Source organism: Mastacembelus armatus, chromosome 21 (genome assembly GCF_900324485.2).
Source record: "Mastacembelus armatus chromosome 21, fMasArm1.2, whole genome shotgun sequence".
In the NCBI taxonomy this organism is placed as follows: domain Eukaryota; kingdom Metazoa; phylum Chordata; class Actinopteri; order Synbranchiformes; family Mastacembelidae; genus Mastacembelus; species Mastacembelus armatus.
Window position 1 is genome coordinate 375,811 of NC_046653.1, and position 24,691 is coordinate 400,501.

The 24,691-nt window shown below is 41.5% G+C and overlaps 2 protein-coding genes across 9 annotated transcripts; both read left to right on the forward strand.

The window, feature by feature from the left end:
• Positions 1-2,965: 2,965 nt before the first annotated feature.
• ndufv3 (NADH:ubiquinone oxidoreductase subunit V3) lies at positions 2,966-11,072 on the forward strand. 3 transcript variants are annotated; one of them, XM_026296097.2, is made up of 4 exons: positions 2,966-3,043; positions 4,681-4,789; positions 5,294-5,305; positions 10,592-11,072. In XM_026296097.2, the coding sequence occupies exons 1-4, from the start codon at positions 2,999-3,001 to the stop codon at positions 10,759-10,761; spliced, it is 336 nt and encodes a 111-aa protein (XP_026151882.1). In that variant the 5' UTR covers positions 2,966-2,998; the 3' UTR covers positions 10,762-11,072. The 3 variants fall into 3 exon arrangements, with proteins under 3 accessions (XP_026151882.1, XP_026151883.1, XP_026151881.1); XM_026296098.1 differs by lacking the exon at positions 5,294-5,305 and having other exon boundaries at positions 10,592-10,932; XM_026296096.2 differs by lacking the exons at positions 2,966-3,043; positions 4,681-4,789; positions 5,294-5,305 and adding an exon at positions 5,313-6,193.
• A 298-nt stretch (positions 11,073-11,370) lies between these two features.
• On the forward strand, positions 11,371-24,555 carry pknox1.1 (pbx/knotted 1 homeobox 1.1). Of its 6 annotated transcripts, none has more exons than XM_026295500.1 (11): positions 11,371-11,447; positions 12,991-13,103; positions 14,240-14,370; positions 14,649-14,820; positions 15,308-15,508; positions 15,749-15,899; positions 16,081-16,178; positions 16,512-16,640; positions 16,724-16,800; positions 17,701-17,867; positions 22,769-24,555. In XM_026295500.1, the coding sequence occupies exons 2-11, from the start codon at positions 13,053-13,055 to the stop codon at positions 22,948-22,950; spliced, it is 1,359 nt and encodes a 452-aa protein (XP_026151285.1). In that variant the 5' UTR covers positions 11,371-11,447; positions 12,991-13,052; the 3' UTR covers positions 22,951-24,555. The 6 variants fall into 6 exon arrangements, with proteins under 6 accessions (XP_026151285.1, XP_026151289.1, XP_026151290.1 ...); XM_026295504.1 differs by having other exon boundaries at positions 15,749-15,866; XM_026295503.1 differs by lacking the exon at positions 11,371-11,447 and adding an exon at positions 11,552-11,570.
• The last annotated feature ends 136 nt before the right edge of the window (positions 24,556-24,691 follow it).

Sequence of the window (24,691 nt, forward strand, 5' to 3'; positions counted from 1 at the left end):
AAATCGCGTGGCATTCAGGGACAGTACCCCTGGATTGGCAGACCGGGGTGGTGGTTCCTCTTTTTAAGAAGGGGGACTGGAGGGTGTGTTCCAACTATAGAGGGATCACACTCCTCAGCCTCCCGGGGAAGGTCTATCCCAGGGTGCTGGAGAGGAGGATCCAGCCGGTGGTCGAACCTCGGATCCAGGAGGAACAATGCGGTTTCCGTCCTGGGCGTGGAACACTGGACCAGCTTTATACACTCTCGAGGGTGCTCGAGGGTTCATGGGAGTTCACATGTGTTTTGTGGACTTGGAGAAGGCATTCGACCGGGTCCCTCGTGACATCCTGTGGGAGGTGCCCCAGGAGTATGGGGTCCGGGGCCCTTTGCTGAGGGCTATCCGGTCTCTGTACAAATGGAGCAGGAGCTTGGTTCGCATTGCCGGTAGTAAGTCAGACCTGTTCCCAGTGCACGTTGGACTCCAGCAGGGCTGCCCTTTGTCACCGGTTCTGTTCATTACTTTTATGGACAGAATTTCCAGGCGCAGCCATGGGCCGGAGGGAGTCCAGTTCGGGGACCACAGGATTTCATCTCTGCTTTTTGCAGATGATGTTGTCCTGTTGGCTCCATCAAGCCAGGATCTCCAGCGTACACTGGGGCGGTGCAACCGAGTGTGAAGCGACTGGGATGAGAATCAGCACCTCCAAGTCCGAGGCCATGGTACTCAACCGGAAAAAGGTGGCTTGCCATCTCCAGGCCAGGGGAGAGATCCTGCCTCAAGTGGAGGAGTTTAAATATCTCGGGGTCTTGTTCACGAGTGAGGGAAGGACGGAACGTGAGATTGACAGACGGATCGGGGCATCAGCAGCAGTAATGCGGTCGGTGTACCGGTCTGTTGTGGTGAAGAAGGAGCTGAGCCGGAAGGCGAAGCTCTCGATTTACCAGTCAATCTACGTTCCTACTCTCACCTATGGTCATGACTGAAAGAACAAGATCGCGGATACAAGCGGCTGAAATGAGCTTCCTCCGCAGGGTGGCCGGGCACTCCCTTAGAGATAGGGTGAGGAGCTCGGTCACCCGGGAGGAGCTCAGAGCAGAGCCGCTGCTCCTCCACATCGAGAGGAGTCAGTCGAGGTGGCTCGGGCATCTGTTTCAGATGCCTCCTGGGCGCCTCCCTGGGGAGGTGTTCTGGGCATGTCCCAATAGGAGGAGGCCCCGGGGAAGACCCAGGACACGCTGGAGGGACTATGTCTCCCGGCTGGCCTGGGAACGCCTCGGTGTCCCCCCGGAATTGCTGGAGGAAGTGTCCAGGGAGAAGGAAGTCTGGGTATCCCTGATTCGGCTACTGCCCCCACGACCCGGTCCCGGATAAGCGGAAGAAGATGGATGGATGGATGGATAAATTTGTATTACTGTATAATCAATACCAAGCATTATAAACCGTATATGTATGGATACATAGTCATGACACGACTAAAACAACAAACATTCACAGGCACTCCAGCCCAGACACTTGCCTTTACACACTCTTAACTCTGTACCTTAGTTGTAGCAGTGCAGTACAGTGTTTAACCACAGGTTGACCACATGGCATTTAGAGCAGCTCTGTTTCACTCATCGTAAGATCCTCAAATAGAAATGGTGAAGATGTGACAGTCAGTGACAGCACAGAACACATACAGAAACTGATAAACTGAATGTTTTTATTAAAATGACAAATACAGTACAGTCTGAAAAAAGGGGAATCCTGGACTCCATTGGTCTCCAGCAGAAAACCCCACTAATAAGTAAGTACCAGTAAGTACCAGTAAGTAAGGCAAGGCAAGTTTATTTGTATAGCACAATTCATACGCAAAGTATTTTAGAGTGCATTACAGAAATGAAAGACAAGTTAAAGTACATAGGTAAAAATGAAAATAAAGTCAAATAAAATAGAAAATGAACTTGAAATAAGATTAAAGGAGAATGAGTGCATATAAAACACTTTCAGTAATAGGATAGTTTGAGGTAGGCATTTGATATTGGAGGTAATTTATAGTATAACGCCTGCAGTTCATACATTTACATTATGGATGGTGGAGCAGGAAAACACCCCATTGTGGGTAAGTAAGCACTGAGCTACGCCCCAATCACATATAGTAAACGTTATTGTCTCAAGAAGCCGAAGATGAGCAAGTAAAGCCAGTAGATCTTGTAACGGAGAGCCAAAAAGCTTTTTGGTAGCTTTTGTGGTTTCATATATATATATACTTACAGGGGCAGTCGTGGCCTAATGGCTAGGGAACCTGAAAATTGCAGGTTTGAGTCTCAGGTCCGGCAGGAATTGCCGGTGGCACAGAGTGAATAGCAAGTGCCCTGTCCACCTTCAATACCACGACTGAGATGAGACCCTTGAGCAAGGCACTGGACCCCAAACTGCCCCCCGGCCGCAGCATTGGTTGCCCACTGCTCCGGGTGTGTGTGCACTTGGGTGGATTAAATGCAGAGCACAAATTCCGAGTATGGGTCACCATACTTGGCCATATAAGTCACTTTCACTTCACTTTCACTTACTTCATTATTCCATTATGAGACACCTAGACATGTGTCTGAACAACTGTGGAGCCACTTAAAACTTTGACACTGAAAAATTTCCCACTATAAGCAAAACCAGAGCTGAGAAATAAAGCACTGGTATCAAGCATTTATACTGGGAAATGGAAAAAACTCAACTTTTTGTTGATGTATGTTTTTTTTTCAATACCAGTGTTGTTTTTCCAGTCTGATTTCCAGCCGATGTGAGTGTTACCTTGCTTATCCTAAAAACAGGTACAGCTTATCTGAGCAGAAACCGTGGAAATTACTTTGTTCTGTTGAATGTACGCATTACCAGCCATGGCTCAACACATATTATTTTAAGTCAGACAAAATAAAGCAATCACTTAGCATTTGTCGTTTTTTCCTGTTTTTTCTAATTTGGATGTGGAACCATTATTCTTGCCCAGAATTTCTGATCGGAGCGTAACTAGGAGTGCAAAATGGCGACCTCCTTGCTGCGGGTCGGGCGAACGCGCTCTGCCAAGGTAAGTCAGGGCCTGACAGCGTTTCTTTACGGCCTGCTTGGCCTCAGTCGGCACCGAGGAGCAGTACACACTTTACTGGACATAATCCGCTGTCCCAGATCTGCCAGAGGCCCGATTCCTGCTGACCTTGGTCCTTGTGGACGCGCAGGTTGTGGTGAATGCAGACGGGCCTATCTGACAAAATAAGCGTTTCTTCTGAACTGTGTTGGCTTTGACTGCAGCTTCTCGACCTTTACTGGTGTAATTTCACCTCCAGATTTTTGTGCTAAATTTGTCAGTTTTGCTCCTGGTTTTTCAGCTGTCACCCTTTCTCGTTACAGCAACTAATTTTCTTTTATTTTCTATTATACAGTGCAGCCATTACCAATGGTTTCTAACCCCCTGCTTTATATTAATTAATAATTTCTGATTTTAATGAATGTAAAATAAGGTAAGGTGACCTTTATTAGACACACATGCAACAGCAGCGAAGAATATTTGCAAGGGTATAAGAATATAATATAAAACTATATTGCTCTCTGGTGTAGTTGAAGATATATATATTGTTTGTCTTTGGTCATGGCCAGCACAGTTGATTAGTGGTTAGCACTGTTGCCTCACACCAAGAAGGTTCCTGGTTTGAAACCCATCAGGGGCCTTTCAGTGTAGAGTTTGCATGTTCTCCCTGTGCATGGGTGGGTTTGTCAGAGCCTCATGCACAGATTGAGTCATTCTCCAGCTCTCCAGCTGGGATGTAATTTTGGTGTAATTGTATTGTAAGTTTACAATATTTGATCAATTTACTCAAATTTCTTTAAAACAAGTTGGCACAAAAGCTGATATTCACAGTGGCAAATACAGTGGCTTCAGAAAGTATTGAAACTCTTTCATCTTTTGCACACATACATTTTTAAATCAATAAATTTGTCATTTTAAACAACAGTTTACCCCCACTTACCCATGAAAAGGTAAAAACATGTTTTCAGATTTTGTTAATGTTTTTTTTTTTTTTTACAATTTGATTAAAAAATGAAATGTCTCATTGACACTACCAGCCAAAAAACGGAGGTGTTCAGAAGGCACTTCAGTGTTGTCTGGGCTGTGTACTTTGCCTTTGTACCTAAAGGTGATGCATAACTTCAACTTGCCTCTCAGTTTTGATCAGTCTCCCTGTCCCTGCTGCTGAAAAGCCCCCGTAGCATAATGCTGACACCATCCTGTTGGGATGGTGTTAGCAGTTGGTAAGTAGTACCTGGTGTTCTGCCCAAGGTGTTTTGTCTAATCAGAACAGAGAATCTTTTTCCTCCTTGTAGGTGCAATACTAAGACTCATAGAAAAACTGAAATGTTTTAGTTTAAAATTAAGTCTGACACAATAAAGGGTATAAAAGATGGAGAGATCTGAATACTTCCTGAAGCCTCTGTAAATAACCAAAGAAAGTTGTAATAGGTGTTATGTGATTTATTGAGTGCATAGAATATGATGTCTGTGTTTTGTGTCACATTTGAGTCCTGTTCTTTTCAAGCAAAAGGTTAAATTTAATTCATATCATTTTTGCCTTGTGTCTTTTTGTATCTCTTCTGCTGCATTTTTCATGATTGCGGTTATATTGCAGTGTATTGGGACTACAACCAAAACATGTCTGTGGTTTTCTGCAGTGTCTCCTGTTGGAGAGCTGGGGCATAATGAGGAGTCGCTTGGTTGCATCATTCTGCACTCAGACAGAAGACCCTGCGAAACCAGCAAGAAAGGCAAAGGCCGCAAAGAGTAAGACCATCTGATTCTGTTACATTTATAAAGTTTCACATTTAGGCTTTAGATTTTGCTAACTGGTTAATATTATCTGTTGATATTTTTTTACTTTTGTGAATGTTACATACTATATGTATGTATATACCATTTGCAGTTATGTTGATTTTAATTAATTAAATTAATTAATCCATTTAATTCATTAATATCTTTTTCTTTTTATAGTGTAAAAATGCAGCAAGTCTAACATTTTCAGTTCTTCAATTATCCGTTCTTCTAAGAATAATTCAGTGTTGAAATTAAGTTGGTAATAAAATGGTCTGCTTGTGTCTTCCTGTGAATATATGTTTGATGATTTATATATTCCGGAATGCTTCATATGTTGCCGTAATTGTTTTTTCTAATTTTGTGTTGCAAAATTCCAGGAAAGTATATTTGGAGGCACACTGGTATTTTAGCAGTTTTACTGTAAATGCTTGTTGTTATTAACCACACATGTTCCATTTACCATTTCCTCTGCAGCAGAGGCTCCAGGTGAGAGAGCAACCCTGCTAGCCTACAAGACTGCAGTTGCCTTCCCAGTTAGATTTTCACAGCCAGACATGTTCCTAACGCAGTCTGTAGGTAACACATCTCCACCAATAGTTGACAAAACAGCTGAGCTCCTGGCTGATGCAAATAGTAAAACATCAGCACCAGACAAAATGCCAATTTCAGCCTCCACCTCAGATGATGTGGTCCCATTTGCTGTGACCTCCTCTGAGCCTGGTGACTCAGCAGCTGAACAGCTGCCCTCCTCATCAACCACTGACTCAGATCTTGACTCAGATTCTGACTCAGATTCTAAGTCTGACTCTGAGGATGAGGGTGAGAAGTCAAAAGAAAAGACTCAAACCATGACTAATGACGATAAAAAAATTCCACCAGAACCTGAAGCTACACCTGCCACTGCTGCTGAGGCTGTACAGGGAGCAGCTCCAGCAGCAGTGATAACAACCACAGGAGCAGCTCCAGCTACTGTCAAGGCAACCAATGTTGGCTCTGAGGAGTTAGTGGACTCCACCCTTGAGATGTGCACAATCACGGATGACACTCCAAAAGATACTGCCACCAGTACCAAAGTGAAAGTTGCTCCAGAAGTAATAGAAGATACTGAATTTCCTGCTGTCCCTGATACCCACGTAATAACTCTGGCTGAAAATGTGACAGAGGGTTCAAGTTCAGAAAAAGCCCAAACCAGTGCTGCTGTTGGCACCACACAGCATGCCTCTGCTGCCTCTCACCCAGCTGAAGAGCCTGTAGTGGCTAAGGCTGAAGTTTCTGCCCCTGTCAACCCCGAGGAGCTGGTCGGCCATACTCCAGTCGTAGCTGAAGTGGCAGGGGAAGAACTGCAGACAGAGGCCCCAGCTGAACTATCTGAGGGTATATACTACACCACCCTGCCCCCAAATTTCTGTTTCTCTCTCTTTTTTGTGAATCTTTAAGACCCCTCATAGGCCTTTTCCACTGCAGGAACTTACCGACCCGTAACAAAATTTCTACTCCTTGTCCCACGTTTTGCTTTTACTTGAACTGGCCTCAACATGCTTTGGAGGTGACTTCCAGGAGCCAAATTTGGGACCCTTCAGGAAGTAGTACAAGATAAATGACATGGAACTCACTGGGGGAGGTGGCGGGTGCTCAAAGGGTTAAACTTCAGTATCGGCACATCTCAAATACACACTCACAGAGGCTTTGTGTAGACATAAACTCGGACGTCGGTTAGTTGACCGTGGGAGATGATGATGTGATATTTCTTCACGTTTCTGTTCTGTTTATTCAGACACTGACAGAGGGAAAAATGCAGTGGAAAAACAATGTTAAACTGACCACATCGGCCCTGCAGGTTTTGTTGCGTTACGGTACTGGAAAGCTGCAGGTTATAATTTAAGTTCCCGTGGTGGAAAAATGCTAACAGAATACCACATTTTTCTCTGTCCCTCATAACACTGTATGTGTACTGTTGAGGTATTTACCAGGCATCAAACCTCTCAGTACAGGTTAGTTGCTGTTGCTTTAATGACATTTTAAATATCCATTCCTGGACATTTAAAAAGTCAGTTTTTGCTTTTTACATCATCTAACCTCCTGTTGCATTGGTTTCTAGTGTGGTGGTATTTCATGAGATGGTCTAGCTCGTTTTTTCTTTTTTTTTTTTAAACTGTGCCAGCAGGTCTTTTTGGTGCATTGCTTTTACATTTTCAGCATTTTGCTACTATCTGAATATTGCCTCTGCTTGCATTATGCAAATTGCAGTTTAACTTGGCTGTCTTTGACGCACCCACACTACTTATCCCGATACTGGCAATGAATGATTAAGGTGATGTTGCTTATTGCATACTGTGACACTAATCTTGCTCATGTTTTTGCTTTCTTCCACTTTGTCCCTTAGGAATCTACCACTCATTTTTTTTTTTTTTTTATTACTCCAACCTGTTTAGCCACTCTTGGCAGCTGCCAAATCCATCTTCAGTCTCTCAATATTTATGTTTTGTTTTAATATGTTGCTCATTCCTGTGTTGTTTAAAACACCACTGAAAGAAACATAGGGTTACAGGTTTTCTGTGTTAATGTTAAGATTTCAAGTTATAGTTTTTTCATTGATCCAGATAATGCTATTTCTATCAGTGATGTCAGAGTGCACATTGTTGTATTGTGGTTAGAGTGAAGAGGTGTTAAATGGTGTCCTATCCCTAACAGCAGCTGGACAAGCAGAGCTGGTATTGGTTGGAGTTGATGGAACTACTTCAGGAAGCTGACTTACAGGGTTCTCAAGATGCATTAGGTCATATTTACAATGAGAAACAGAATTTCAGTTATTGACTAGTGTTCAGAAATGGATCCTACGAGCTCAAATCATAAGCATTCCTGTAATTATGGCCCTTAATTACATTTCTCTGACCAACTGGGTAATTCTGCTTCCTAAAACAACCCTCCCGCCTCACCCTGGTCATTAATTTCACCATGTGTTGTTCATAAGCTTTCAAGGAAGCACAGCACTGATTGCTGAAAAAGCTATAAATATATTTTTGAATGTATTTTTTCCCCCAGATGTGTGTGTGATCAACTTTTTTTCTCTGCATTACACATGCATAATCCTACTGTCACAGCATGCTAAGGTGGTTTCCAGACAGATTTAGATATGACAGCAAATTGGTCTTTAAAGAACATTGCACACCTTTGTTAGACCAAAAGTATCAATGTGTTCTTTCCAAAACAAAATCGTTTTTACTGCAATTTTTAAAATCCATGGCATGCATGCCTCTAGCAGCATAATTATCTCTTTACTGCACCAAGCACTTTTCTACTACAGCGTGCCTTAAGTATCAGGCGGAAATAATTTTTTTAGACTGTGTTTTGCGTTTGCACGCAATAAGATTTGCATTGTGTGCTTAGCTAACACAGCATTAATAACGTTAATTAGCCACTTGCTAAATGCGTCCCATTACAACCCATTGCTTGTTGTCACATTTCGTCCGGGTAGGCTATTTTGCTGGCTTCCTTCATTTCAACAAGATGAAAACGTAATGAGGTCGCAGATTGACTTTAAACTGGCTTTGTCTTTCTTTAATCATATATTCGTTTTCATACCAGCCGACTTACAGTCTTATGCAAAAGTTTAGGCACCCCTTGATAAAGTGATTTTTTTTTTTTTTTTTTTAATTGAAAAGATGTTAACACAGTCTCTCTTGGAAATGGAAAAAATGCACAATAATTTTCAGTAAACATTGCTGCATAGTTACTTCTTATGCCATAAATTGAACAAAAAAATAAAAAAAAAAAAAAACATTATTATGGCACTGTGCAAAAGTTTGGGCACTCTGAGAGTTCCAGAGTCTCAGATTCTTTTTTGAAGGTTTCAGACCTTAATCAGCTCGTTAGATCTGATGCATGGCAACAGCTGTCATTAGTAAATGCCAGATTTAAAGCTTTACAAATACTTTGACTCTTCAAACCTTGTGCACACACTTGTGGACACTCAACAACCATGGGTTCCTCTAAGCAGCTGTGTAAGACTCTGAAAATGAAAGTTATTGATGTCCACATTGCAGGAGAAGGCTACAAGAAGATAGCAAAGCGTTGTCAGCTTGCAGTTTCCACAGTGAGAAATGTAATTAAGAGATGGCAGTTCAGGGGAACTGTGGAGGTCAAGATGAGATCTGGAAGACCAAGAAAACTCTTGGAGAGAACTGCTTGTATACTGGTCAGAAAGACAAATCAAAACCCCCATTTGACTGCAAAAAACCTGCAGGAAGATTTAGCAGACTCAGGAGTGGTGGTGCACCGTTCCACTGTGCAGCGATGCTTGCACAGACAAGACCTTCATGGAAGAGTCAGCAGAAGAAATCCTTACCTGCGTCCCCATCATAAAATCCAACATCAGAAGTATGCAACAGAACATCTACAGAAGCCTAATGCATTTTGGAAACAAGTGCTGTGGACTGATGAAGTTAAAATACAACTCTTTGGCCACAATCAGCAAAGGCATGTTTGGAGAAAAAAAGGAGCAGCATTTCATGAAAAGAACACCTTGCCAATCTATCACTGTGGATCTATCGTGCTTTGGGGTTGTGTTGCAGCCAGTGGCACAGGAAACATTGCATAGAAAGAATGGATTCCACTAAATACCAGCAAATTCTGGAAGCAAACATCACACCATCTGTAAAAAAGCTAAAGCTGAAAAGAGGATGGCTTCTACAACAGGACAATGATCCTAAACGTACCTCGAAATCCACTATGGAATACCTCAAGAGACGCAAGCTGAAGGTTTTGGAATGGCCATCACAGTCCCCTGATCTAAACATCATTGAAAATTTGTGGGTAGATCTTAAAAGAGCTGTGCATGCAAGATGACCAAAGAATATTACAGAACTAGAACGCTTTGCAAGGAAGAATGGGAGAAAATCCCAAGTACAAGAATTGAAAGACTGTTAGCTGGCTATAAAAAGCGTTTGCAAGCTGTGATTTCTGCCAGAGGAGGTGTTACTATGTACTGATTATGTAGGTGCCCAAACTTTTGCACAGTGCCATAATGTTTTTATTTTTGTTCAATTTATGGTAGAAGAAGTAACTATGCATCAATGTTTGCTGAAAATATTCTGCATTTTTTTACATTTCCAAGAGAGAGTGTTAACATCTTTTCAATTAAAAAATCACCAAAATCACTTTATCAAGGGGTGCTTAAACTTTTGCATAAGACTGTACCTTGAAGTGGCCCTCAATAGCTACCTTTCAAAATGTGATGGAAGTGAATGTGTCCTGTGTGCTGCGTTCAAGGGCTCAGTAAAGCTACTGTAATGCACACTATGCAAAACTTTTTGCGAGGTAACACAAAAGTACTGTCAGGGAACACAAAACCAGGACTAAAAAAATAATTTCCACCTGATACTTAAGGGGCTCTGTACTTTTCTCTTCACACACAAACATGTTCTTTATGGCTTTTCACACCAGTGTGTCTCCACATTGTTGGGAATAATGGGGCCTGCCACCACAGGAAATGCCCCACAATAAACAACATACTGTATGTATATCTGTGTGAATATGTAAATGTGTTGTCCCTTAAAATATCTTTCAAGTACTTAAGAAAGCAAGCCAAATACTGAGGTCAAGTATTAAGTACAGTGATAAGGACATGTACATATCATTGCAATTCTGACAAGTAAACATCGGGCTAACTGTGCTATTTTTTAATGCGTGAACAGGGAGAAGATATAAGATTCTAATCTTTGTACCTAACTTAACTTTTTAACATGCCTTTTTGTTTTTGTCCATCTTCTTTAGAGGTTGCAGCAGTGGTACCTCCACAGCCCGAAGAACCCTTTGACAACAGCACTTATAAAAACTACCAGCACCACAGATACACCCACTACACATTCGTTGACCTGGCTATAGAGATGGCTAATTTTCGTCTCCCTCAGCCCTCCTCTGGCAGACCCTCACCCAGACACTGAAAGACCTGGTGTGGCGAAGGCCTGGCCCTGATCAATCTAAAGCCTTTGCAGTGTTGAAGATGATGTTACGGTGTTGTCCCTCTTTCTGTCTGATGATCCTAATCTGGTAGATCTGCATGAAATCCAGCTGTTTAAATGATATATTATTAAAGAACACAATTAAGACATGAAGTCTGTTTTGCCTGGTGTGATTCTGTTTTGTCTTATGGAAAGAAATAGGCATATAAACGGACAGGCAAAGATCAAACACTTCTTTTATTCTGTTTTCTGCCTCGGGGCGCTCATTTGAATAAAGCTGAATGAGCAACTGGTATATCAGTGTCTATTTAATTGCAATTCTGACTCTCCTGCCGACAAGCTTGGACATAATGCCCTAACCTGTCTGTATGCATTCTTTTAGGGATAAACAGCACGTCATGTTTGTGTATTAATCTGACAAGAGCTGCATAAAGGAGTGTAAAGCTGGAGGTGTACATAGAAAAATGTAAATTACAGCGGTGAACAGTGTCTCCTAATAAACAGCAGCAGAATGCAGAGGAACTGACAGGCAGGACGTCATGTCTCCGCCCACTATACATATTTATGAACACAGCGCCCCTGCGTGCCCTTACGCGATGACGCAACGCGACAACTGCGGGTCCCGATTGCTGCAGCCGCTTGTCAGTGTGACGAAGATTGGCACTCAGGTAAGCTGTCACTCAAAATCCCTCTTTTTTCCGTTCCCTATCAATCAAACAATCTGGGCCGCACGCAAAAATGCCCCAGGCCGAGGAACGCGGATTTAGGCAGGGCAGTGGATGTTGTTTGCGGTAGGGAGGCAGAAGCGGCAGAGCTCCGGGAAGAATAAAAAAAAACTATACAAGGGAGGGGGTAAAAAATATGTCGGCGTTTGGGGGCAGAGGATTGTGGAAAAGCAAAGGGCGAGAGAGCTGGAAACTAGGCCCGACAGTTCTGTCGTTAGCGCGGAGGGGAGGGGAAGGAGAGGGTAGCTGTCCCCGTTTGATTGATTGACTGATGTAGGAAGGATTTGAGGATGAACTGGGCCAGCCTGTTGTGCAGCCAGTGCCTCTTATGATCATTGCAGTGTAATTACTCTACAAGGCTGACAAAATGCATATTCATTTCCAATGTTTATTCAATAAACGCTCAAGGGGCCGAGGCTGTTTTGATTTGATTGAACGGCCCGTTTAGTATCAATCCGCAGTGGGCTTTTTGTACGTGGCTAGTTGGGTTGTTTTTGGAAGTGATTGCCCTGGCTAAATATGGCGCTTTGCATTTTGGCTGCACCGCAGCAGGGCGAGAAACATTTAACAGTTAGCTCCTGTGCTAACGTTAGCTGGGTGAGAAACATTTAACAGTTAGCTCCTGTGCTAACGTTAGCAGGTGAGAAACATTTAACAGTTAGCTCCTGTGCTAACGTTAGCTGGGTGAGAAACATTTAACAGTTAGCTCCTGTGCTAACGTTAGCTGGCCAGATGGTCGCTCCTGTTGGTTAACCTCGAGCTAACACGAAGGTGGTGTTAAGGTTACACGCCAATAAACTAACTAGCTAAATATAGTGGAAACAAGGCATACTCCAGCAAAGGTGTCTGTGACAGTATTATACCCATACGACAGCTGACGATAATTATCCTCTAGCGTTAGTTGACTTCAACTTTAATCTCCCCCTGCCGTGTAGCTAACGCGGCTAAGTTACAAGCTAAGTTTGTCGTGTTAGCAGCGGTTACAAGATATTAAGGCAAGAGCTCACTGTTATAACAACATCAGTCTCTGTATTAAGCTGTAAAGACTGCTGCGGACAGACATGTTTATAAATAAACAAGAACATTCGACATAAACAATAAACGCAGTCCATGTTGCAACATTAACATTACTCTTGTGTTTTTGCATGTTTATATTCCTGTCATGCTCAGATATTAGTTACATTTTTTTTACTACTTCTGTTGTCCTGTACATGTTACATTAATTCAATGCCATTCATTTTTAGAGACTTTTTAATCATAGTACTTTAACAATTAATTCCCACTATAGTTTTACTTCAATCTACATTAATATTAAACAGAAATTACTTACAGTACAATGAGAAATTAAACTCGTGTATTCTCCATTTAACTATAGTTCACGTTTAAAAAGCTGATCATGATGTTTCATACTGATAGCAGGACAGTGACATTATTAAACGCTGTTGTACATTCTGGCCATCTAACTTACACTATGTGCACTGTATAGGTCTGCCACCTGTCCCCGCTCTCTATAATGCACCGGTGCTTGAAGCATCTGCAGTGAACGTGATGGCAGCGCAGGCGGTTTCCATAGACAAATACCCAAAGGGAGAGCAGCAGGTGGGTGAGAGGGAGAAATTTGGTTTGGTACCTGGAGACATACACAATCTGCTCCATCTGGCTGGACTGTCATTTTTGCTTGTTTGCAACAGATAATCAAGTGCAAGAGTGAAAAGTTGTAATAACTATAGTTATTACTGGCTACAACTCTCATTATTATGCACTCTTTGCCCATGAGTCCTCCTCTTATTTTTAATGGTGATATAAGTCAGCCTGCATACCCAAACAAAGGAAAACAGTTTATGCATGTGACAGTAGAGCACGCAATGCTATTACATCAGTTTTAGCAATCTGTTAGCAGTGTGCTTGTCTGTCTGTGGCAGGCCGTCACAAATACATCACAGTATGAGGGACACTGATGCAGTATAATGCTCTGCTTAGTACTTCTGTGCCTTTGCTTTAGTGAATTGCTTGCAAAATATTTTTATTCATATGCTAAATTTGGGGGTGTTGAGCTGAGAGTATTGTGACTAATTAGTAATTTTACACCCCCCCAAAAATTATTATTTTTAACCCATGGTTGGGTATGGGATTCATACTCCTTGGAAAGATCCTGAGCTATTGGTATATGAGAACAATATGAAAATGTGTGAAATAAAGGGTGGAAAAAACTTGACTCCTAATCAAAAAGTTAGAGCATACCTTTGCAGTGTCTTTTTATTTGTATCATGTGACAGGTGACCTGCTGGGTTCTGCAATTCTAAATTGCAAATAAGATCCTAACACCAGGTTTGGGAGTAGTTAGGTATACATTGCTATTGTAACATTGCTATCGGGATGTAATCTTAACACACTGTCCTCACAAAGTAATGTCAGAAGACCCAAACAGCTTGAGATGATCAAGTCATTCTTAACAAATAGCATTGGTGACGCCAAAGGAATACAGAACTAGCAGCTCACAACAATATCAATGCCTCTTTCCACTTTGATGCTGTATGCATTTGCAAACCATTTCCTAATGACTTTTTGAAGGGTTCATATTAAAGCAAGCTTTTGTTAAGTGTTGCTGTCAAGCATTGCTATTCTTGGTCTTCATGTGATGTCGTCTTTAATTCTCCACCTTCATCTTCACATCTTCATCAGTTTCTGTCGCTCTGTTGCTCTCTCTCCTCACGTCTTCTTTTTTTTTTTTGCAGATACTAGGTGTGGTGAAGGTAGACAGTGATTCAGAGCAGAAGTTTATTGAGGGGACACTGGCAGAGGCACCCAGCCCAACTCCAACAGAGGCACAGACACCCATGGACGCGGACAAAGCCTCAATATATCGGTACAGCTAATTATTTGTGTGTATATAGAGAGAGAGAAAACCAGAACCATAACCCTCAAATCTATATTCTTCTCTTTCGGTGTTTGAACATCATTAATTTCAGATTGACCATGAAACTATTAATAGGAAACCTCACATTATCTCCCTCAAGTCACATTGTTATTGTGGTGAAAATATAATGCGTCCTTTGAAAACAGTGTTTCGTAACTTGTCCTATTTCCTGTGTGTGTGTGTGTGATTGTGTGTGTGTGTGTGTGTGTGTGTGTGTGGGTTCACAGGCATCCCCTCTTCCCTCTGTTAGCTTTGCTGTTTGAGAAGTGTGAACAGTCCACGTTAAGCTCTGAATGCATTACGTCAGCGAGCTTTGATGTGGACATTGAGAACTTTGTCCGCAATCAGGAGAAAGAGGGCAAACCTTTCTTCAGCGAGGACCCTGAACTCGACAACCTGGTGAGATACCTTTGCTTATAAGGGGTATTTATTTTCTATTTTCCTCAGAGTTTTTCTTTGGTGCTAGAATGTATTACATTGTTTGTACTTTATTAAAAAAAAAACAACTAACACCACTTAATTTCAGGTTAAAATGTATTGTAATGTTTATTACTGAGATTGTAATGGTTCTAATATTACCAAAATTTTATTAGTGAAGTGTTAAATTACTTTGTTACAAAAAAGATGTAATATATAACTGTAAGGGTGTTGCTTTTGTAATGCATTACTCCCAACACTGATCAGTAGCACACACAAGCAACAAAAGAAATAGAAATTATGAAACAAAGTAGGACACAAGGGTGCAAGATGCAAAGTGAGACTGATCGTCTGGATTACATGTCAAAATTTTGAACGTAAGAGCGCTAAAGACGACACAAGAACGGAAAAACATTCATCTTCAGAAAGACACTTTTCTAGACATGAACCTTTTTGTATTGATCTCCAGATGGTGAAAGCCATCCAGGTGCTGCGGATCCACCTACTTGAGCTGGAAAAGGTGAGTGACCTGTGCAAGGACTTCTGTAGCCGCTACATTGCCTGCCTCAAGACTAAGATGAACAGCGAAACTCTGCTGAGTGGGGAGCCAGGCAGCCCATACTCCCCTGTACAAGGCCAGGCCCAGAGCTTCTCACCGACTAAGACTCAAGTATGCATCATCACAAATTTGGGTGTGAGAATAAGTCACCCCTATTACTTAGATCTGTTGGTGTCTGAAGTCCAATGTTAGATACTGACAATGCTATTGTTTTGGTCAGGTTCTTTGTCTTTAATGTACATGAGTCAATATAAGCACATCAAATTCAGGCAAAAAAAAAAAATCCACTAACCTAAAAATGTTTACATATTTGACCAAATCTATGTTGTGTGTACATGTTCTATTATGCAGACCCCCAGCTCTATTTCAGGGACCATCAGTCCCCAGGGTCAAATTATGGTTCCAGCCTCAGCCCTGCAACAGGGGAACGTTACTGTGACAGCTGTCAACCCCACCCAGATGGTTGCAGGTATGTCACCATGGCATACAACCCCTCCCTCAGGTACTTGTATGTCTGTGACTGCAGTTAAGATATTGTCATGTACCACTGGAGTACACTGGTATACACTACAGTCAGACCTTACAGCTCAGCAGATTTATATTTGTGTGTGTGTGTGTGTGTGTGTGTGTGTGTGTGTGTGTGTGTGTGTGTGTGTGTGTGTGTGTGTGTATGTTAATTTCAGGTGGCACAGTGTATCAGCCTGTTACAGTTGTCACTCCTCAGGGCCAGGTGGTAACACAGGCTCTTTCTCCTGGGACAATACGTGTCCAAAACAATCAGGTAGGGCAGGCACATAACCATATCACACAGGATGTACAATGTAAAGTCATGTAATTTTATTGGCTTCCAAACAGGGCCTAACAGAGAAAAAAAAGAACCACTGGTCTAAATTCCCAAAGTAGTTGTAGTTATTTAAATTTTTTATGACAGTTCTGATGAAAGTATTTTCAGGATTGAAGTATTTTGTTTGAGATAGACACCAGAAAACCACACCCATAAATGAAATACAAAGTTTAATTTAAAATTTACATTGGATGAACATGTACCAGGACTGGGATTTGAACAGGCCAGTGTGGTGTTGGTGGAAGTGCTTAATGAACATATCTTGTTTAGCTCCAGCTACAGTTTCACCAGGACTTGAATCTCTTTAATCATGATGACAACTCAACCAAGAACAAACGTGGCGTTCTACCCAAACACGCCACTAATGTCATGCGCTCATGGCTGTTCCAGCACATTGGGGTGAGTCTGTGTGGAACAATTTTTTGCTTGTGTAATGCTGAAAACACAACACTGAACTCTGTCTTTCCTGCTCTTGTTTGTAGCATCCATATCCAACAGAGGATGAAAAGAAACAGATTGCCACTCAGACAAACCTGACACTTCTGCAGGTCAACAACTGGTGAGTTTAGAACCTGATAGCCCATGAAGAAAGAAACCAAAACTACAAAACTGCACTGTGCCATGTCCAGCCTGAAATGTTGTCATTCTGCCCACCTGTGAGGCTGACCTATAGAAAGATATGTTTCCAGATGTATTACCAAAAATCTTTAGCCAAATTTGAAAAGTCACAGAACAACGAGAAAGTGTTTCCTTTCCAATGATACCAAGCTCATCAATATAACCCTTAAAATGTAAGTATAACAACTAGTATAATTTGGGTATGCAAAAGGAGGTTAGGTAACTTTTAAGTTTTAAGTACCTTTATTCATGCATCTTGTTAGTAGGCATGATTGTGCCAGGAACATCTACTTTTATTTCATGCTAACATGTCTGAAGGTATTACAATTTACTTGCTGTTTGTAATGTCAGGAATTAACTTTCTGAATCTCTGCTTCTATTCTGGGTGTTTAATCAATATGTGTTTAAAATCCTCTGGGGAATATACAGCTCATTCTAGTTTGCCCACAGTTGTTTTAAGTTGAAATTAAAGCTGTTTTAATACATAACAGATGGGACTCAGATATGCTGTGTAAATTCATTTTTCTTTTCTAAAACAAAAACAGCACATATAAGGTGTAGATTTCTTTCTAGTCCCACAACTTTACTAAACCAGAGTATAGTGTTCAGAGTTCTGCCTTGACTATAGATGGGCAACCTCTTTTTTTCTACCTATGTAGCTACCTACATTTACATTCATCTTGGACTAAGTTTATTTCTTGACTCTGGGAATTTAATGGGCACAGCTTGTCAGGACCATTGGTGTAAATGTCTACAACACCTGCAGGAAACCACAGAACCCTTTACCTTCAATATTGTCACATATAGTGAAGATCCAACTGTAGTCATTTTGTTTCTCCAGGTTTATAAATGCACGGAGGCGGATCCTGCAGCCCATGTTGGATGCCAGCTCCTCTGAGACACCCAAAACTAAAAAGAAAACCCCTCAAAACCGGCCACTGCAACGCTTCTGGCCTGACTCCATTGCTGCTGGGGGAGGCACCCAGCAGCAAGTTACCATGCCAGACGGTACAGCACAATGTTTTCTACGTACAGTAGTACAGTTTGTATTTAAATTAAAGGGTAAAAATCACATAGAGCAAAACCCAACGTAACAGTCAGAGCTATCAGCATGGGTTTCCCTGGTGGTAAGTGTTTGGACAGTTACACATATTTGTACTTTGGGATTTTTGCTTCAATACATTCAATTAGAAATAAAGGACACTACATTCAAGTGCCAGTTTTACTGGTCTTCAGTAAGGGGAATGCAGCTTAGTCTGACAAATCAAATGTGCTGGAGCACAGAGCCCAAAAAACTACAAACTGACAAATATGTGACGATTCTCAGTCATCCAGATGAAGTTATCTAGAATCTGGAGTTGTGGCAACTGGACTTCTTCTTGTTGCACTTTTCACCGCTCGTCCAAGTGGGTTCTTCTAAGTTCTCAAGTTTATCCTGTGGGTTGGTTTCACTCCACCCCTAGCCAGAACAGGCTCATTAGGTGAACAATGAAACTGAGCAAAGATGAGGGTCGCTAGGGCCTCTTGTGACCCTTCTGATCCATAACTCAATTGAATTCAATTTTATTTGTATAGCGCCAAATTACAATTCAATCATCTCAAGGCACTTTACAAAAACTAAAACTAAAAACCCAACAATTCCCTTATGAGCAAGCACCTGACGACAGTGGAGAAGAAAAACTCCCTTTAATGGGGAAAAAAAAACCTCCAGCAGAACCGTCTGCCTCGACCGGTTGGGATGAGTGGATAGAGGAGAGAGAAAAGAAAAACTAGGTGTAAACTGTGTCCTCCCTGGAACACGTGAAGAGTTTCTTAATTTCCTAGGAACAGATGAAAGGGCAGCCTGGTAGATTAAAGACAGGTTATGTCTGAGCCCTCCACCCCTTTTACGGGAGAGTTTTTCCACTTGGACATATGTAGCTTCCCTGACTCCTCTCTCAAACCACTTACAGTGGGTACGGAAAGTATTCAGACCCCTTTAAATTTTTCACTCTTTGTGTCATTGCAGCCATTTGCCAAAATCAATAAAGTTCATTTTATTTCTCATTAATGTACATGTTCTTCCAGGATATCTCTGTACTTGGCCGCATTCATCTTTCCTTCAATTGTAACCAGTCGTCCTGTCCCTGCAGCTGAAAAACACCCCCACAACATGATGCTCCCACCACCATGTTTCACTGTAGGGATTGTATTGGGCAGGTGATGAGCAGTGCCTGGTTTTCTCCACACATACCGCTTAGAATTAACGCCAAAAAGTTCAATCTTGGTCTCATCAGACCAGAGAATCTTATTTCTCATAGTTTGGGAGTCCTTCATGTGTTTTTTGGCAAACTCTATGCGGGCTTTCATGTGTCTTGCACTGAGGAGAGGCCTCCGTTGGGCCACTCTGCCATAAAGCCCCGACTGGTGGAGGGCTGCAGTGATAGTTGACTTTGTGGAACTTTTTCCCATCTCCCTACTGCATCTCTGGAGCTCAGCCACAGTGATCTTCTCCCACGATTGCTCAGTTTGGCTGGACGGCCAGGTCTAGGAAGAGTTCTGGTCGTCCCAAGCTTTTTCCATTTGAGGATTATGGAGGTCACTGTGCTCTTAGGAACCTTGAGTGCTGCAGACATTCTTTTGTAACCTTGGCCAGATCTGTGCCTTGCCATAATTTTGTCTCTGAGCTCCTTGGGCAGTTCCTTCGACCTCATGATTCTCATTTGCTCTGACATGCACTGTGAGCTGTAAGGTCTTATATAGACAGGTGTGTGCCTTTCCTAATCAAGTCCAATCAGTTTAATTAAACACAGCTGGACTCCAATGAAGGAGCAGAACCATCTCAAGGAGGATCAGAAGAAATGAACAGCATGTGAGTTAAATATGAGTGTCACTGCAAAGGGTCTGAATACTTATGACCATGTGATATTTCAGTTTTCTTTTTTAATAAATGTGCAAAAATTTCTACATTTCAGTTTTTTTCTGTCAAGATGGGGTACTGAGTGTACATTAATGAGAAATAAAATGAACTTTTTTGATTTTGGCAAATGGCTGCAATGACACAAAGAGTGAAAAATTTAAAGGGGTCTGAATACTTTCTGTACCCACTGTATCTTCTCTGTCCAAAATATGTACATCACTGTCTTCAAATGAGTGTCCTGTTTCGTTTAAATTGAGGTGCACAGCGGACTGTGGTCCTGAGGAGCTGCTCCTCCGGTTAAGTGGTTGTTTCTCCAATGTAGAGTTCTGAGCATTCTTCCTGACACTGGACAGCATATACTACTTTGCTCCTCTTTTTTTTGGTGTCTTTAGGGTGAACCAGCCTCTGTCTCAGTGTGTTGGTAGGTTTGAAGTGAGCTGGTATTTGTTTCCCAAAAGTCCATTTAAGCCTCTCTAAAATACCTAATACATAGGGTATAACCAGGTTTTTCCTCTGTGGATCCTCAGTCTCAGCTTTGTCACTCTAACTTCTGCCTGATGACGATGTTGCCTTGTTGAAAGCCCACTTAGGGTAGCCACAGGTCAGGGCTGTCTTCAAATGTATGTCTTCCTTCCTTTGGCCTCCATACCTGAACCAATGGGTCGGTGCGATCCCTGTGAAGGAGCTGAGAACTTCATGGCACAGCTGTGTTTTTGTAAAATTCACCTCTATATGTGGAAACAGGCCTGGGTGGATATGCTCCTGGAAGAGAGGGTGCTGTCTTATTTCACTCTTCAGTTCTATTGCTGTTCTGCAGCAATGGAAGTAAAATGAGCCTTGAATGTCTGTATAAAAGCAGTGTTGGAACAATCTATGTTACTGCACCCTCTTCAGCAATATTTATAGTGTTCTGCAGCAAGCAGTATATTCCTTTTATAATGGTAAGAAAAGACCATTATCAAAGGAAAACAGACCATTATATCCCTTAGAGGTATAGATATTGCAAAGAAGGCCAAGATGTCAGTGAGTACAGTTTCCTGGAAGAAACTGACACGAAGAGGTCCCATGAAGCTAGTTTTGGATGAACTGGACAGAAGAAAGTAGAGTATACTATAGGTGCAAAATTTTATTATCCTTATTTGTCCCACAATGGGGAAATTCAATTACCACCCAAAGTGCACACACACCCGGAGCAGTGAGCAGCCATTGCTCAAGGGTCTCACCTCAGTCATGGTATTGAAGATGAGGAGAGCACTGGCTATTCCGCCCCACCGACAATTCCTGCCGGTCCTGAGACTTGAACCAGCAACTTTCGGGTTACAAGTTCGACTCTAGCCATTAGGCCACGACTGCCCCATTGTGGTCACTTATCGTCAGGCAGAACCAGCCTCAGTTTAGGCGGCCATCTGCCTCAACCAGTTGGGGTGAGTGGATAGAGGAGAGAGAAAAGAAGAAGTACTTTATTAATCCCCAAGGGGAAATTCAGTTGTTACAGCAGTTATTAAATTTGAGATTAATTTAAGATTAAGAACAACAACAATAAACAACAAATAGACACTGCAGGTTGGTGGGGCCAGTAATTGCACATCAACAATATACAGCTCCAGGACCAGTGACACCTACAGAAGGTACAAGGAGGGAGAGGACAGAGAGAGCGGGAGAGAGGGAGCTCAAAGTTAGTGACGTTCAATGGTGGAATATACATGTGAGAGGGGATGAGGGGAGGGGAAGGTTAGGGTAGGGGAGCTCAGTCCACAGATGGTCCTCAGGCAGTCTAGGCCTATAGCAGCATAACTAAGGGATGGTTCAGGGTTGCCTGAAGCCAGCCTTAACTATACGCTTTGTCAAAAAGGAAGGTTTTAAGTCTAATCTTCCAACATATTATTGTAGTAAATTTGAAGACAATACGATGTACCTTTTATCCTCCCGGGTCAAATTTACCCATTCTGTTTTGACTGCTTATAAAGCATGAGGTATAAAATGATCACCAATTTTTTAGTGTCACCTTTTTAGTGAACTTGTTTCCAACATATTACCATATATTTTACACTTATAGTAGGGAACCATCCATGTCATTTTTAGTTAATTATATGGAAGAAAACCAAAGTTATCACATATTAACTTTTGAAAATGGCTCAAACTGACCCGAAGACAACAGGAGAGTTAATAGTACAACCGTAGGATCCCACAAATTTATCAATCCTAACTGGTTTTTAGTTGAAAAAGCTTGCACTGTGGATCACTTACACACTTTCCACATTGTACTCACTTCTTCAGACCTTCCTTTACTGTGATACAAGCAAGACTGAGAGAGAGAATGATTAAGATTGGACACACCTGCCTTTCTGGAGTTGTGGGTTCTCTCCCATAAAACCAATGACTCCACTAGCCAGTCAACAATTTAGTTTATGGTGTTTATATTTTATTCCACTTCCAAACAGTGAAAATCCAAAGCCAGTGTTATTTACAAATTTACAGATTTAAAAATACAGTATTTACCACAGGGATGTGGCCCTCACTGCAACCAAAAGCACCCTCCCCTGAAGTCCAAAATGCTTCCCTTTTTAAATCTCAATCTTTTGCTACGCTTTGCGGTGCCAGAGTAAGAACAGTGGAAACAGTTAGTGGGGAGGGGGCTGCCCTGTCACAGGAGTATGTCAAAGGTATCACTCAGGAGAAACAGCATGAAACATTCATTCATTCAGTTAAGAATTGGCTGCAAAAAGGTGTAAGGCAAGCGCTGAATAGTTTTTAATGTTTATTGGAGTTGAAAGCAAGGTCACAATACACTAACTTTTCAACTACAAATACAGAATTTTCTTTTTTTTATAGCTTTATAGGGTTTATTCACAATGAAATGATTAATATGTCTGGACATAGCAACACTAGTGGAAGCACCCTCTGAACCATATATATTTTTGTGCAAAACTAAATTATTTGATTTTTCATTCCAGCTTGGTAAGAGGCTTTTAAAGAGTAATTATTTCCTGTCATCTCCTCTTACTCTCAGGTACAATGGTGACAATGAATGTGGAGGGTCTGCAGAGCCTGACGTCAGATGGTGCAACACTGGCAGTGCAGCAGGTGATGCTGGGAGGCCACAGTGAAGACGAGTCAGGGGACAGCGGAGACGAGGATGATGATGCAGACATGGCCAGGCTGGGCCTGGACAACAGCGACTCATTGCAGTAGTCCACTTACTGATACAGTGATCTGCACACATACACAAGACATACGTGAAATAGTTGAACATGTGAATCACTTTACAAAGAAACACACATTTGGCTTGCATATAGCACAAAACTACAGGACATAAGAGAAACAGTCCTGCATACTTCCAACCTTCCACCCTGCTGAATTCTGTGTGTATATCAGAAGTTTCATTTCAGAAACCATTTTCAGTTATTTAGTTGATGTAGGAGAGTGCACTTTTTTGTATATTTAAGCTCAAAAGATTAAATCAAAGAAAGAGAAGAAAAAAAGTGTTTAAAACACCCTAGGCAAGTTTGTATGCTCTGTTAATAAACATTGACTGATTTTTTTTTTTTTTTTTTTTTTTTTTTTTCTCTTCCCCCTTTCCCTCTCTAGGCTCCTGTTCCCCACCCCCAATACTCATTTTGAATGCCAACACTTTAAAGTTGTATCTGTAAGGATTTGTCTTCACTTTTTGCATGCTTGTGTTTTGAGTAGATGTGCGTACTTTTAAGACTGACTTCATGGTTCTTACATGTGCCCAAGGGCCAAGCAGCGCTGAAGGCGAGAGATTGGAGAAAAAAAACGAAAAAAACGAGAGATGCTTATTTTTATATTGAAACATACAAAATTAGTGGGGTTTTTTTTGTGTGTTCTCTGTTTTGTAAGGAATATATATGTACAGATTCATAATTAAAGCTAGCAACCCTGTTTTCCAGGGTTCTTTGAAGTTTTCTAAAAAAAAAAAAAAAAAAGAGGAAATGAATGCTGATGAAAATTGCTATTTAAATTGGTTTTAAACTTACAGTAGTAACAAGGCCTTACCTATGTTTTTTCTAATTCTTGTCAAGAAGCACAAAAAATGTCTTATCCTGAAATTGGTCAAAAAGACACTAAACTGCAGACCACTTGTGGTTCTGTAAAGCATTGTTAGTTATTTTCCTTTGTATACTGCAGCATCTGTTAGCTTACACAGTAACATGACTGCAGTGCTCCAGTTTTACCCACATTGTGTATACCATAGATTACATCTTTTAATCATTTTTGCAGTAGTAGCGTAGATGTCATTTTCTCAAATGCACAATCTAGAACACCATGGTAATTACACAATCAAAAGGGTCTGAGATGGAAACCCCTGGGAGTGGGACATTTTTATAGTGATTTCAACTCCATCAACAAGAAGCAGTGGACTTTTTGCACGCATTAAACTTACATACATGTTACCGGGGTTAAAACAGAACAATTGAAAAGTTGGCACGGCAGCCTCTGTCAGTCCCCCTGCCACTGCAGACACATGTGGTGAAAGATTTAACATCTTTTATCAGTTTGTTATTACTGCACAAATTGGGGTGCCTCTTGTTTGAATATATGGAAAATTGTACTGTACAACAATAGTTGCAGAAATCTGGTTTATATCCCTTGTAATGTTGAGACTTGAAATGGTTAATTTCCAGAGGCTTGATGGGTGTAGAGATTGGGTGGGCGCTCACCAAGGTCAGTTCTCACTTGCATCTGTCTTGCTTTTTATGATGCATTGTTCACTTTTCTCTTGTCTGTTTTGCCTTAGAGCTTTCTATTTTGGAATAAACAATGCCTAACTCTCTACTCGGATCATCTTTTCACTCTGCTGTGTTGGCTTTGTCCACAAACAGGATTTGATTGGTCCAGAGGCTCTGCTATTCTGATGTAGCAGAGTTTGTCTCTACAAGTTTTGGTCAAATATGGAAACATTCAAACAGAA

Bases quoted from the DNA above. Each gene is read 5' to 3' on its own strand.
- ndufv3 (XM_026296096.2), top strand. From the start codon at position 5,374: ATGTTCCTAACGCAGTCTGTAGGTAACACATCTCCACCAATAGTTGAC. The intron at 6,194-10,591 runs GTATATACTACA...CATCTTCTTTAG, and splicing joins CCCAGCTGAACTATCTGAGG to AGGTTGCAGCAGTGGTACCT.
- pknox1.1 (XM_026295500.1), top strand. From the start codon at position 13,053: ATGGCAGCGCAGGCGGTTTCCATAGACAAATACCCAAAGGGAGAGCAG. The intron at 13,104-14,239 runs GTGGGTGAGAGG...TTTTTTTTGCAG, and splicing joins ACCCAAAGGGAGAGCAGCAG to ATACTAGGTGTGGTGAAGGT. The intron at 16,801-17,700 runs GTGAGTTTAGAA...TTGTTTCTCCAG, and splicing joins CTTCTGCAGGTCAACAACTG to GTTTATAAATGCACGGAGGC.